The sequence below is a fragment of the Falco punctatus genome (genome assembly GCF_963210335.1).
Source record: "Falco punctatus genome assembly, chromosome: 12".
In the NCBI taxonomy this organism is placed as follows: domain Eukaryota; kingdom Metazoa; phylum Chordata; class Aves; order Falconiformes; family Falconidae; genus Falco; species Falco punctatus.
The window spans coordinates 5,191,622-5,205,614 of record NC_137592.1 but is presented as its reverse complement, the minus strand read 5'-3'; the positions used below and the strand labels follow the sequence as shown (position 1 = coordinate 5,205,614).

General features: G+C 38.3%; 1 protein-coding gene across 2 annotated transcripts in view; it reads left to right on the top strand.

Moving 5' to 3' along the window:
* Positions 1–13,993, top strand: part of PUS10 (pseudouridine synthase 10) — a 36,780-nt gene that overhangs the window by 5,360 nt on the left and 17,427 nt on the right. For both annotated transcript variants that reach the window (XR_013931345.1, XM_080407929.1), the window contains exons 4-7: positions 800–886; positions 7,408–7,442; positions 9,749–9,860; positions 11,575–11,636. Coding sequence is in view for 1 of the 2 variants with exons in the window: in XM_080407929.1 (XP_080264055.1) it covers positions 800–886; positions 7,408–7,442; positions 9,749–9,860; positions 11,575–11,636 (296 nt within the window). In the remaining variant the exon portion in view is untranslated. The remainder of the gene's footprint in view (positions 1–799; positions 887–7,407; positions 7,443–9,748; positions 9,861–11,574; positions 11,637–13,993) is intronic.

The window sequence follows — 13,993 nt, the reverse complement described above, 5'->3', positions numbered from 1 at the left end:
TTTTTGTTTCCGTTGGCAGTGTATATGTATTTTTACACCATCCACTTCTAAGACTTGTTTCAGAGTTACTCTTCTTGAGTAGGAATGGAAAATCTGACAGCATTTGTTAAGGCATCACAAAACCTGATTATTTTACAAGGAAATTTCCTTATCTGAGATGTTGATTTCACCTTAAAAGCTCAGAATTAGTCTTTTAACATTCACTAAAGTCACTGTTGTTTTGGACAGCAACTTCATTTGTGTTTAAGCTTACTTCCAGTAGGGATATCTAACCATCAGCTTTTGCTAGCCTACTTTAAAACATTTGATGTGTGTTTGGGTTCTTACTTTATTTCCAGTGACAAACATGATTTTTTATGATGAGGAATGCTTATGAATTAGTACTACGGATATTTGTTTGTTCCTGTATTATACTGGCATCTTAAAACATGTTTATTGTCACAGAATTGTGTCACTGCCATGAAAAAAAGACACTGAGTCAGCTGTTCAAGCCTTTGGTCATTGTGGTATAATTTGTTGCATTAAGATTTCGGTATACAATTGGTCTTAGCCTTAAAATAGCCAGCTGCTTGTTTTCTATCAATAAAGATTGTTTATGAGTAAGTTCTTTTTTTTAACAGAACAAAAAAGCTTGTATTTCAATAAGTTTCTAGGGATTACTCTGGTTTGTATGTTCAGCATCTATCTGAATGTGTATTAAAATGGATTTACAGCGATTATGCTGGAATAAAGAATATCCTAAAAGATTATCAACTCAGTTCCATTACTGTGGTTTAATATTAAAATCCTTTTCTTACAGGTGTGCCAAAAAGTTAATTCTGCTGACTACCAGTTCACTAGTTTTGTATTTTCTGTGTCGCTACCCCCACAGCTGTCTGTTAGGGAGGTGAGTGTTTACAGATATTTCTTCATAACTTAAATGCATATTAAATAAAAGAACTGTGGAATATACAAGCTGGAGGTGGTTTGATTTTTAATTGCTATTGTTTAAAAACCCCCCAAAACACAAAAAACACATGCTAGAAGTGAAGTCTGCGCTCCCCTTCCTTGTTGTTGAGTACTATTTTGATTAATAAAGTGTCCGAGTAGCTTCGGTTTTCAGTTAGCCCAGGAGTTATTTTACATCTGAAAATCTAAAAGGAGTTTCTTTAAATCCTCGGTGTATTGTTCCCTTTGGTACAGATGCCAGCTCTGCTTTGTGGATCTTCTCGGAGGAGGAACTGCACAGCTGGTGCCTTTCCTGAAATAAATGATAATTGGTAGTGCAGAATACAAATGAAGGAATTTGAAGATGAACTCTTTAACTGTTCAGCATTTTAAATTACATGAAAGTACACATTTTAATAGTCACCTGTCTTGGGCATTGTTGAAAGTCTAGATTTGTAAAACTGCAGTTTATAGCAGTTGTAAAACTACTGATTTTGATGGCAATTTTAATAAAACTTAAATTGTTTACATTTCAGTCATTTAATTGCAGAGGATAATGATAATGTAGAGAGGAGTGTATAACCCTGGTAATTATTATTTTTTTTTCATCAAGGGAGGATGCTAAGTATAATATAACTTGATTAATAAAGCAACAATTTTTGCTTAGTTATGAGGTGTTTTACGATGTTCCCCTGCTTTGTGATATAAAGTGATGCAAAAATACTGTTCTAAAGGGCAACATGTAAATCTTTACGATAGATTCCTGCTGTGGTAAGATGTAGTAGAAGCTTCAGTGAACATGGCAGAAAGAAGCGTAGGTGGTCTTGGATTTATGTGTAAACCTGTGGTGATGTCTATTCTCATCCCACACAAATTGATTGTTAAATAATCTATTACAATTTTAGTGTTGATTTGTACTGTTAGTTCTGGCATCTTTGGAAAATGCCAGTGTAATAGCTGCACTGTGCTAACATATATTTTACCTCTAAGTCTTCTTGAACATAAAATTCCTTACTTCCCATCTGAAATTAAATATAGTTGGTGTGTTTGCTTCAGCTGCCGCTGTAAAACAATACCAGAACAAACTGCTTTGTGCTTTCTGGCTGGATGCACTGCCTTTATTCCCATTGGTTTTATGTGCATCCAAAAAATGAGATATGCCAAAAAAGCATTTCCAGGTTAGGTACGCATGTGTGCCTATGATGCTCTGTAAAACTCCACATGTAGGTCAAACTTAGTCTGTAAGCTTAGGTGTTTAAAAAAAGAGGAGCCTTGGTATTTTTTGGCGTACTATTGATCAGGTCTTTTTCATTTCCAGTCTACCTTCACTAGTCATTGCAGAGGCCTCCCTCTCTCTATTCATTATAGCCTCAATGAGTGAAAAACAAAGTGATGCACAGAATCTTTTGGCTAGAGTCCCAACTGCAATTCCCATGTTAGCAAGTTCTTAATACGTTTCCATTATACATCTTTAGCTTGACAGCTACAGTTTATCTAGCTTAAAAATAACCTCTTTCTTTTTTTTTCCCCCATAGCATAGCTAAATAACGGTGGAAGTGAGGAAAGAAAAATTTGATGCTACTGTTTTTCCTCACCCTCCTTGTGGGTCTTTGCAGAATGCCTCGGTAGAGGGTGTTATTGCATTGCAATTCTAGCTCAGGGATGTTCTGACACTAATCTGAACAAGCAGGGCTAGTGTCTTTACTTTGAGGCAGCCTTGGCTGTAAATGGAAGCAAAAAATAGTACTATGCTTCAGAGAGTTCCTCTTGCTGATTGAAATGTTGATGATACACTGAGACTGTTTGGATTGGGAAAACTGACTTGGCAAAGGCAGTTGGTAGAAACCCAGATTTATTACTTTAGAATAACTTTGTCTTCTAAGTGCAATAAATTGCTAGTTTGATAAAAGGGATGAGGTCTAATTTTCAACCTGTCCATCTGCTTCATTGAAGGTATCTTGTGCTTATATTCAAGCAAACAAACAATACTACAGTGCTTGGTACAAGCAAAGGAATAAAAGTCGTGGTGAGAGTACAGGAATTAATAGGTGGAGTGAGATGAGTGAGTAGGAAGCTCCAAAACCAGATCTATTCTCTTTGGAAACAGTTTCGGTTCATCTGAGAGGAGGTCTGCATTAGGAAGTTCCTGCTGTGTCCCTTCTATTCCACCCCTTTGGTCTTGCCAAATGCTAAGCCAGCTGTTTGAGTAGCTGTGCCCTAACTGTAGAGGTGAAAATGGGTGATGGTGGCGAAAGAACCTCTTTAAAATCATGGGGGTTTATTTACCACCTATCCGTTTATTGCTTTAAAAAATAATTAGTAAAAACCATTCCTGTTTTGCCGTTACAGAGAAGAAGTAAGTAATATAATAGGTCAGGATATCTCAGATATCTCAAAATGCTTTGTGTTGAAAAGAGGTCTTTTGTTAAATTCTGCTTTTAATTCTTTGAACTGCACTGTACAAAAACATACGTAATTTCATCATAAGAGGACACCCCAAAGACAGCCTCCCTCCCATTGACCTTTTCTATGACACAAAGGTTTTCTCTGGCTTCTTTTTAACAAAAAAATCAGGAACTGCCTTTTAATGTTACCTTCAACTAATTTAATTATGACAGTTGTCATCCTGCCAAGTCTAAAATGTATGATAGGAGCTGAAGAAGACTGGAACATAAAATTTACATTTGCATAGTATTTGTATCTGTAATGCAAAGAAGCTATCACCTCTTTCCACAAGTAGGATATTTGATTAAAATAAATCATAAACACAGGAGTCCCAAGTTTATGTCAGACAACTATATTAGAATATGAAGTGAGTCATGCCCTTCAGAAGGGTGACTGTTAGCTCTGTAGTCTCAGTTGTGATCCATCATCCTGGTACTTGCTACAAGGACATTGATGCAAATAGCATCTGTAGTCATTACTCCCTGTAGAACCGTGTATACCTCATCATGGAATTCCCCATCTCGAAGCTCTTTTCTAATACAGTGAAAAAAATGCTGTGGCTGAGATTGCACATGGTATTTCAACTGTTGCCACTGTGATCCCTCAGCATTTGAATAATATCCTGCAGCTTGTAATCAATATAGTGCCTAAGCTAGTGTATTTCAGAAATATATTTGCTGTTAAGCATTGCCCTGCAGGCTTGAGCTCTGTAATGAGCATTTTTCATTTTCAAACCACAAACATAAAGTAATTATGAAGTAGAGGGATCTGATCCCCTGCTTCACATACAGCTGGGAGACAGTGGAGGGGTTTGGCTGGCTTGGTGGTTGAATGTGATTTGGAATTTGGGATCTTTTGGCTTCTGTGCTCGCAGTACCCTAATCTATTGTTTCCTCTTAATTGAAGGGGAAAAGTAATTTCTTCAATTCTTTTTCAGTTTTGAAGTCAAGAGAGAGGAAATGAAATTTGACCTGTGGTCTCATTTTAGCATAGCTACTTACATGCAGAAGTTTTCTCTTTTTTGTAATTATACCCCTGTGAAATGGGAAAGCAGTGAGATCAGCCACCCAACTGAGTACCAAACCTACATGTGCTTTAGATCAAGATATATGAGATTTTTTCTTTAATTGGCATTTGTCAAATGCAGCTTTCTAGACCAGTTTTGTGGTTGTCATATTCTCTAGGTCAGAATTAGGTTCAAGGAATTTCAAGTGGAAACTTTTTATTTATGATTTTATCTGTGTTATTATGCAAACAAGATTACAGTAGGCTTCATGGTGTTTTGTCTTACTGTCTGCATATGCAGGATAATGAATCACAGTGAATTTGAGCAAACAGTATTCCATGAATACAGTATTTTGTTCAGTAGTTTGCAGTTTTGTGTATCATGTATCTAACAAAGTTTATGTTCTCTCTCCACCATCCCTCTTTCCCCTTAATATTTCTAGCACTGGTTTTACGATTCCCTCATTTTTTTAGATGTACAAAAGGAAGGGTAGTAGGTGTTTTTTTTGATTGAGTTCCTCTATCAACATGTAACAGAGATCTATGATGTGGGTCCTTCTGATATCAATGAAAAGGTGATGTGATCCTGGCTCTGCTGCTTTAAGCTTGATGGATGTTTTCAAATCCCTTTTTCAGAATTATTTCCTTACCAATAGACAGTAATTCTTTCGACAGGCACTGTATGAAGAATGAAAGACAGGGAAGGGATTTAAAATTCTGAAGAGTTCAAATCAGTGGTGTTCACTGCTTTTGCAATACTAACTCCTTTGGAAGTTGCATACATACATATAGTTGTATGACAAGCATATGGAGTCGCCTTTCTATGATACTTTACTAGTAGTGTGCAGTCCACAGGTTGAAAACTACCAATTTTGGCTTGAAACAACTACAATGAAAAAACCCAAACAACTTGATTTTTGGAATTCATCTTCAGTGAGGATGGTGAGACTAGGTGTCCAGACTGTCTTGACAGCATAGGTCCTATTGTCTAAATGGCATCCTGCCAGTCTGAATGTATTTTGTTGTTGTTTTGAGTAGAGGAAGAACTGAAAATGCTGTTGTTGTTGTTGCTTCATTGTAGGAGGTTGAGGAGAGTTTTTCTCTTCTTATTAATTGTTTTTGCACTGATAGGCATTCTGTTGAAATGGAAACATTGTACAGGTCTTCTGAATACATGCGTCCAACATCACCTTCCTCCCCCACCCCCCACTGCCCCCCAGCACACACACACTTATTTAGACCTAGTAGAAAGGGAATTTGTGGTCAAAGTTAAAATTCTAGTTAACTGCAATGCACTTCAGTTTAGTAAGGTGTGTTTTCATTGTGGTGCAGAGAATGGCAGTCACTCTTGGCCCGCACAGAGTCAAAATTTAAATCCCAAAGCACTGAACAGTTACTACACTGAAGTAATAGATCATCTTGTAGAATCAATGTATCAGTACAAAGAGGAGTGAGTGAGACTGCAAAGGGATGCACCTCTAAAATATTGGGGTCCCAGAGCAGAGTTTGGGAAAGATAGGCTTTTAGAAGCTTTTAGCATAAGCAGTGCTGTTTGGAAGTCTTCAGTTTCTTCACTAATTTTTAAATTTGTTCAAGTCTGTTATTGTTGCACTGATTCAACAGACTGTTGTTGCTTGGGGCTTACATTTGTATTATTCTGCCTTTCATACCACTGGTAATTTTAATTCTGCTTTTGACCTTTCATATAACCATTGTTAATTCTTACACTGCTGAGTCTCATTTGTTGGCTGGGACACCTGAGTGATGGTTCGTGGTCATCCTCCCTGGGCAGTGTCACGTCTAAGGGATCTGCTACATCATGTTTATTTACACATATAAGGCTGCTAGAGGACAGGAGTAGAGTTTGAAGAGTTGTTGACAATGCACAAATTAGGGAGAATCAAGCTAGAGCAGGTTGTCCAGAGAGGTGGTGCAGTCTCCATTACCGGACATTTTTGAGAACTCATTGCACAGAGTCCTGAGGAACCTTGTCCGATTTCATAGCCGATCCTGCTATAAGCACAGGGTTGGACAGAGACCTCCTGAGCTTCCTGAGTTATCCTATGGTCACATGAATAAAGTGACTATTACCTCTTGGAAACTCCACTCAAAGTGCATCAGGAGCCGAAGAAGGTGGTATTCACAGAGAATCTGCACAAAGCAACAGAAGGGCAACTGGGAAATAAAAAAGGAGAATTCGAGGCTGAATCTGCCCATCTGATTCTTAGATCACATCTGATTCTCAGATCACACCTTGCAGCCACTCCTACGTATGCTATGTGATCAATAATTGCTAATGAACTCAAGCATTTGTACTAAAAGCTTCCTCTGATTTCTGGAATTACTCCTTCTGTTCCTCAGCTTTCTCATGTTCAGCCTATGTCTCCTAAACTAAGGGGTATGCTTTAAATAAGGGGGCCGTCCTCAGGGAAAGGGTTCGTGATTCCATAAGACCAAGTATGTCTTTTATTTTGTGTTTTTAAAAAGAATAACTGGATTAATGGAATTTTATGTTTTGTTTTAATTTATATGTCAAATCAGTTTTCATATACCATCCCTCCTTTTTCCTTTTTCCCTTTCTTTCCTTTTTCCTTTTTGTCTCTCTTTTCCTTTTTTGTCTTTCTTTTCCTTTTTCCTTTTTGTCTTTCTTTTCCTTTCTTTTTTAATTTTTCTGGTAGATAACTGTTAGTTGCACTTGACTTAGTCTTTTTTCTAGTTGTAGAGTTAATAGCAAGTTTCAATGTGTGTTTAATGCAGCCTGATTTATTTTTTTTTTAGTCAGATAGGATTTGAGGTGAATTGCAAAGTGATGTCTTACAAATAAAAACAAGCTCCAATTCTATCTTTCCACTTATAAAGCAAAAACTAAATTAAAATCCTAATATTTCCTTTTTTTCCCTGAGTTTATAAAACATTTTTCCTTGTGCTAAGTCTCTCAGATTGTTGGGAGTTTTTAGCCTGAATTTCACTTGCCTTTTTCTTTTTTTTTTTTCCCCTCTCTTCTTCCTGGGCATGGCTGGTGACCTATAGCGTGCTGCTTGGCTGCTGGTAAAACAGGAAATGAGGTGAGTAATTTCTTTTGGCAACTCTCATACCACTTCTATTAGAGAGTTCTCCAGATTTAGAGAAAGGAGAGATACTCTTACTGTAACTTTTTTCCAACATAGTAGAAATGAGAAACCACTTAATGCAGTGGACCTGCTGAGACACATACGTTAAGAGAAACTTTTAACCAAGCAATTAATGCTATATTTTCAAGGTCAGGACAGTTGGTTTCATATAAAGGTACTTCTGCTAACAGTTGTAGAAGATATAGACTCACTTCTATGTCCTTGGCGAAGATTTTAACTTACTTTGTACCTTCAAAACTAATCATAAGGTAATCCAGAACTGGGATGTGCTGTCATTTTATTTGTTGGGGTTTTTAAAATTATCTTTTATTGTCCATAATTTTTGTGGTCTGTTTGTCTCTCTTATATGGACACCGTTTGTCTATATAAATGTTGAGCAGACGAGAAACTGATTATATAGTCTTATCCAGTTTCCCAGTTTACTTGATGCTTATGTAGGATAAGATGGCAGCTGGTTTTTGTGTGGTTTTTTGTTTCTTTGGGTTTTTACCTGGTTTGACCTTAATTGGGGTTTCTTATATCTTTTGCCTCATAGTGTGATTATGGCTAGGACATGGTGTTTCAGCTCGAAGTGCAGGCTGTCTGTCCAACTGTACAGCTTTGAGTTAACTTAGTGGCCCTGAGAGATGCCACAATGCCATCTGTGAGCTAGAATCTTCTCATACATGGAAAACGTAATGAAGTACAGACCTCTTCAGTTTGCCACCGTATCAGATTTAGCTTACATCAATAGTGACTGAAAATTGTTAGTCAGGTAACGGTGAAAAGTCAGCAGCATAGCAAGAAAGATATTAGTGCTGTGGGTACAAGTTAGTTTTGACTCTTCTGGTTTTTATCCCTCCGTGTTTTGAAATCAGCTTACGTGCTTGAGTCTTTGTCTGCTCTAGGATGCCTCCCCCCCCTGGCCAAATGCGAACATATTAGAGACATTCTGAATGGAAGAATTGTCTTCGTGCTCAGGAGGAAAGAAATCCACTTGTCTCAGAGTTAGTTGAGGATACTGAAATAGTCTTTGGTGGAAGCCGTCTTGGCTGAAAGTACCATTTCAAGATACTCATAGAAAGCTAGACTAAATAATGATGAATCACTTCCTACTTTGAGACTAATTTTAAAGTAATTGTTTCATTAACTTGCTTGAGAGAGAATGAGGCACTGTAGGGCAAATACTGTCCACAGAGCCTACCATTGGTGCCATTTGTATAGGAGGACGTGCGCTTTGCTCTGTGAGTTTGCAGCAAGTGGTTTGAAATCATATGCTGGCACCCTTCACAGGCATCTGCTCCTTTTAACTTCTCTCCACAGGCAATGACACAGGAGTCAAGGCCTTGCCTTGTACCTACAGAGGTAGTTGAGCCTGTCCCAACAAGATCAATTGAGATTGTCATCTCAGCTTTTCTGTCTGGGAATTTGTGCCCACTGGAGTTCACACCCTCCTTTAGTGAAGGACTAGAACGCCCTTTTAACAATAAAAATAAATCTAACAAGATATTTTTTACATTTTTTTTTAAACAAAGGGCAAAACAAGGTATCACTTAGTGTGGAAGCTGTCCAGGAGGCTCCTTGGCAAGTAGTACAGGTGCTGCCCTGCAGGATCCAGATGCTCAGTTTACTTAAGCTGAACTAGATGTGGCTTTACTATCAGAAGGATCTTGCCTTCATCTGCACATACCTTCTGTCTTTCTTATGTTAACGTAAGTGCTTATTTGACTGGGACAGCTGATAGCTCACCGAGCAGGCTGAAAAAACAAAACCTTTAAAACCTTTTTTGGTGGATTAGCATTTGCTTTAAATGGGATCAGTGGGCTGGTATTACTTACCATGCTGTGTAGTGTCAGCGTGCAGGTGCTGGCAGGAATGCACAGTCAGAGGCAGGGAGGAGGCAACCTTGTCCTTCCTGTGCTTGAGCAGACTGTAGCTCAAGTAGCTACACCTTTAGCTACTCCCTGCCAAACTATGGATTTAATGGGAAGCATCTTACTTGGAATCCTGGTCTGGCCTTAACGTTTCCGCAACACTTTGTTTATTAATTCAGTACAAAGAGATAGTGCCGTTATAGAGGTCTTGGAACAGCCTTTCATTCTTTCATGCCATGGTCTATATGCTTAATACTTTTGTATTTTTTTATTTCTGCATTTCTTGTTTGCCTGGCGCTAGTTACTTCAGTTTGTCTTGCAATATTATATGTCATGTATCTGTCTTTGACAGACCCTTGTGCAAGTTATTATTTCTTTGTGATTCAGAAATCTGGGCCTTTCCTTGGCAAAGGATGACATTGTTCAACTGAAAGAAGCTTATAAGTGGATTATTCATCCCCAGTTGTCAGAAGAGTTGGGTGTTCCTGCTGATGGAAAGGTGTTGTATAAATAAGAAAACACTTTTTTTCCTCTCTTCTTTTTTTTTTTATATATGTGTTTGTGTGTGTGTATATATTTGTATACTTTTATATATATATATATATATATATATGAACAGGAGGGTGGGGAGAGATACTTTTTCCCCTTCATTAACAGACAAACCAGTTGCACTGCTCTTACACTCACTGTAGGGGGAAGCAGGGGGGAAATTCTTTTAACCAAAGATCTCCCAGTCTCAATACTGAGGGGTCCAATCTTCATTTTTGTATATGTAGATCATCGCATCTTCTGAAACCATCGTAGTCTTTTGCTAAATCTCTTGCTCTTGGGCTGCCATCCTCCTTTGATCAATGAGGCTTTTTCAGTTTTCTCATTTTCCAGGATCTCAGTTTTCCAGAGGCTAAGGAATGCTCACACATTCCTTCTTTGCCCTCCTATTACTGCCAACACTGTTACTGCTCTCTGAGATAAATTGTTCATGTTGTTAGCATGTTAAATTCTATCGATAAAATATATTTCAGGAACATACTGAAAGAGGAAATACCGGTTCTTGTTCACTTTAATGAATGATAGAGATAGGCATGTTGGAACCTGCAATACCTCTAAGTAGGCATTAGAAATGTTTTTTCAAACCCTTTTTCCAACTTTGAGATTCTGACTAACTTTCTTAAAATGTTTCCGAAATGCATTGACTGAATGTGACGTTCAGATATTGCCGGACAAATTCAGAAACACCATCATCGTGAATGTAAAATTTCTGCAAACATGGCTCAAATTCCTGCTGAGGACAAGGCAGTCTGCAGTTTTTACTTGTCATCAGCCATAGGACTGACCCTAGGACTAGAGTCGCTTAGCCTTTATGTTGATTTGTCAACTTCCATAATAATTACAGATTGTCTTTTCCCAGGAGTGCTAATTGAAAGCATCCCTTTTGTGTTAGCGAAGAAAGAAACACTCGGTTACCCAGAAGATGATCCAAGTAGAAACAAACTTCTTGCATACAAAGTTAGCAAAAGCTCTACAACACTTAGGCACTGAGCCACTCCAGACATCATTGTACTATAAAAGTTACTTGTCTAGTGCTCTTTATCTACAAGGCACTTGAATATTAGCCAATCTTTTCAATAGCCCTCTTGAGGTATTCCGGTATCTGAATAACAGAAGTAATGAGTGTTGTTTGCCCAAGGCCAAGGAGGGAATTGAGGGTAGAACTGAGATTACACTAGAGTTTCTGGTCTAGCTGTCAGTCTACTAGGACATGTTGCCTTTCTTTGCCCCAAGGCCATCCAGTCATTGCAAACGAAGCCCCTGACAAAATTTTACAGTGGTGACTATTACAGGGTTTTTATCTTTATTCCACGCTATGCACTGCTCTCCCAGAAGGTTTGTGAAGTTTAGTGACCGTAATAGGCTTTGAGCGTACACTGTCTGACTCAGTTCCCCCTGTGCGAAATGGGGCCGCTATCTATGATGTGTAGGTCACTCATGTGTTTGAAGTGCTCTCAGATGGTCTTCGGTTACTTCAGAAATGCAAATGCTATTATGGCACATTTTGATGTTTTTAGGTGATGTTGTAGAGTAAATGAGTTTCTTTCTCTTTTGTCTACCTCTTGACTGTTTTCCTAATACTACAATAAGGGTGCTTGAGAATATCCTCCCTGTTCCTTTAAAAAACCTATTACCTCCTTTTTTTTTTTTTATTTTTGATTTAGAGTTTGTTTGAAGTTAGCGTGGTCTTTGCTCACCCAGAAACAGACGAGGAGTGCCATTTCCTGTAAGTTTTTATATAAATAACAAAAGATCTTATCTAAATATTGTGCAACATTGTTGGTTTGGATTTGCTACAGATGAGAATATGCAGTGTTTGTAAACTAGAATGGGGCCTGCATCTAAACTTCCTCGTATTCAGTTACAGTTGTGGAGCTTAAAGTTACACCATCTCTAGTTCCATGCTTTAAAGCCAATGAACAAAGTCATCCAGAATTTTGATTTGAACTGGAAGGAGAACATTCAGATAAATTGTTCAATTTCAGCCCTTTTCAAAGTCACTACCCTCTTCAATATAGCTGTATCATTTAAAAAATAGATTAAAACCAGGTAGTTGCAGGTGAGGGAATCGTTTTGAGGTCGTGCCTAGGTTTTCCTGTTCTTATAGGAGACATGGATGGGAGGGAAGGCTTTGAAGTGCATTAATCCAACTTAGCTGGTTGATTAAAATAAGCAGAAGTTCCCTGGCTACCACATGTCGTTTTTGGCTTAGCCCAGTAGGGCATTTGCTATACAAACAGAAGCAAAATATTTCTGTGAATTTTGCTGCCATTTAATCTGATTTCTCAAAATCTAGCTGTAGTATATTCTGGATAATTAGGTTCACTCTTCCTGTTTGCTGATGCTTCCTGGAAAACTTAAGTTTCACTCAGTTTCATCAGTTGTGCCCCTACTGCAAGTTAAATCTTAGCATAGAAAGAGGCTCAGCATAGTCTTCTGTCTTGCATAGTGAATTCGTCTCTTGAAACTAGAGATTTCCTTTGCAGCCTTTATATATTTCCCTGATTTGACCCCCTCTAGCAATTTGTGATCTGTGTTTGAACCTTTTCGGTTTTCAACAACTGCATCTTCTGTTTGGCTTGGGGGGGGGGGGGGGGGGGGGATGAGGGAGTGACCATGCTTGGTGACAAACCAGGTATTAGGGAGAATGGATTACCAGTGTTTGCTGAACAACTTCCCTTTCCAGCTTCTTCAAGACTGGGCAAAACGGGGAGAAAGTAGTAAGGCCAAACTACGATTCTGTATAACAGTACCTGCAATTCTGTACAAACTCAAGTGTCTCTGGATCCTGCACCCTTTTGTTCTTATTTATTTAATATTACTTGATCAGTTCTTGTTTTCTGCAGTGCTTTTCCTTCCTCTGAAACCTCTCGGCTCTTATTTTCAGCTCATCATTCCATCCTTTTTGTGACATTTCAAAAATATTGATGTCGAGCATGTTATGGTGCCAATGTTAGTGCTCCAAGCAGAATAGTTAGAGGTGAAAGCTGTAAAGAAGTTCCATTCCACGTTCCAACTACTCAGGTTTATTCCATGTGGCCTGACAATATCCTTTTACTTGCCTTCTCTTTGTGGCATACTTAAACAGCAATTAAGGTTTTAGACATTTTTCTGAAGTAACAGCGTATTACCTAATTTAATTACATAGTAGTTTGTCAGGCGTCAAGGCATTCTGCATATGTGAATGGCTGGCTCTGGGCATATTCTGAGGCAACGGTTTGGTTTCAATGTAAATATGGTAAGTTCGGCAATTGTCACAGCTTTAGTAATGACAGTCATGCTCTTTGTGGAAACAAAGTAGGACCATGCGTCAACCTGGAGAAGTCCTCCAGGTATGTTTTGGGGTGGGATTTCCAGGTATGGCGTCTGCAATTTCTCATCTTTCAAGCTGTTTTTACTCAATTATGTGTAGGCAAGTGTGCTAAAATGACTCTTCGTTTGGCATGGAAGATTGAATTGGCTTTTGTTAGTTTATATTTGGAGATTTATGTTTAAAGGTATGGTGGTACTGAAATTCCAGAAGAGGGAATTTGCGATGCTTTGTGTCACAAACTGGCCATGCAAGTTGCTTGTGTAGAAACAGCAAGAGATCAGACCTGCTTCCTTATAGTCTAAAATAGTCACAGAGGTGTTGAAAAGCATCAGCAAGAATTGATAAATAGTCTTGCAGGCTAGAAATCATCTTTAACTGCATACATAGAAATCCACTAATAGGAACAGTGACTTCCTCTACAGTACTCAGAAAAAGTGTTTCACTGACTTGGCTTTCACTTTCATGAAACAACCAATAGTTTCCTTTTGAAGAGGCAGAGCACAAATGGTATTGAACACCCGGGGTGACTTTTCCTGTAGTAAATTGAATTTTCCTATCCAGAAGCAGCAATTTGAATCTCTAGTTTGTAGTATGCATTGTCTAAGAACAGCAAGTGCAGATTTCAGGATGTCAGCAAGTCTTGCACAGAACTTCAACATAAATCATGACCTTTATTGAGAAAGATTGGAAAGGACTGAAAGCTAAACTTCTCGTGCGCTTTTCCATCCTATCTCAAAGCTGAGACACATTTGTGTTGGCCAGACCAAAAG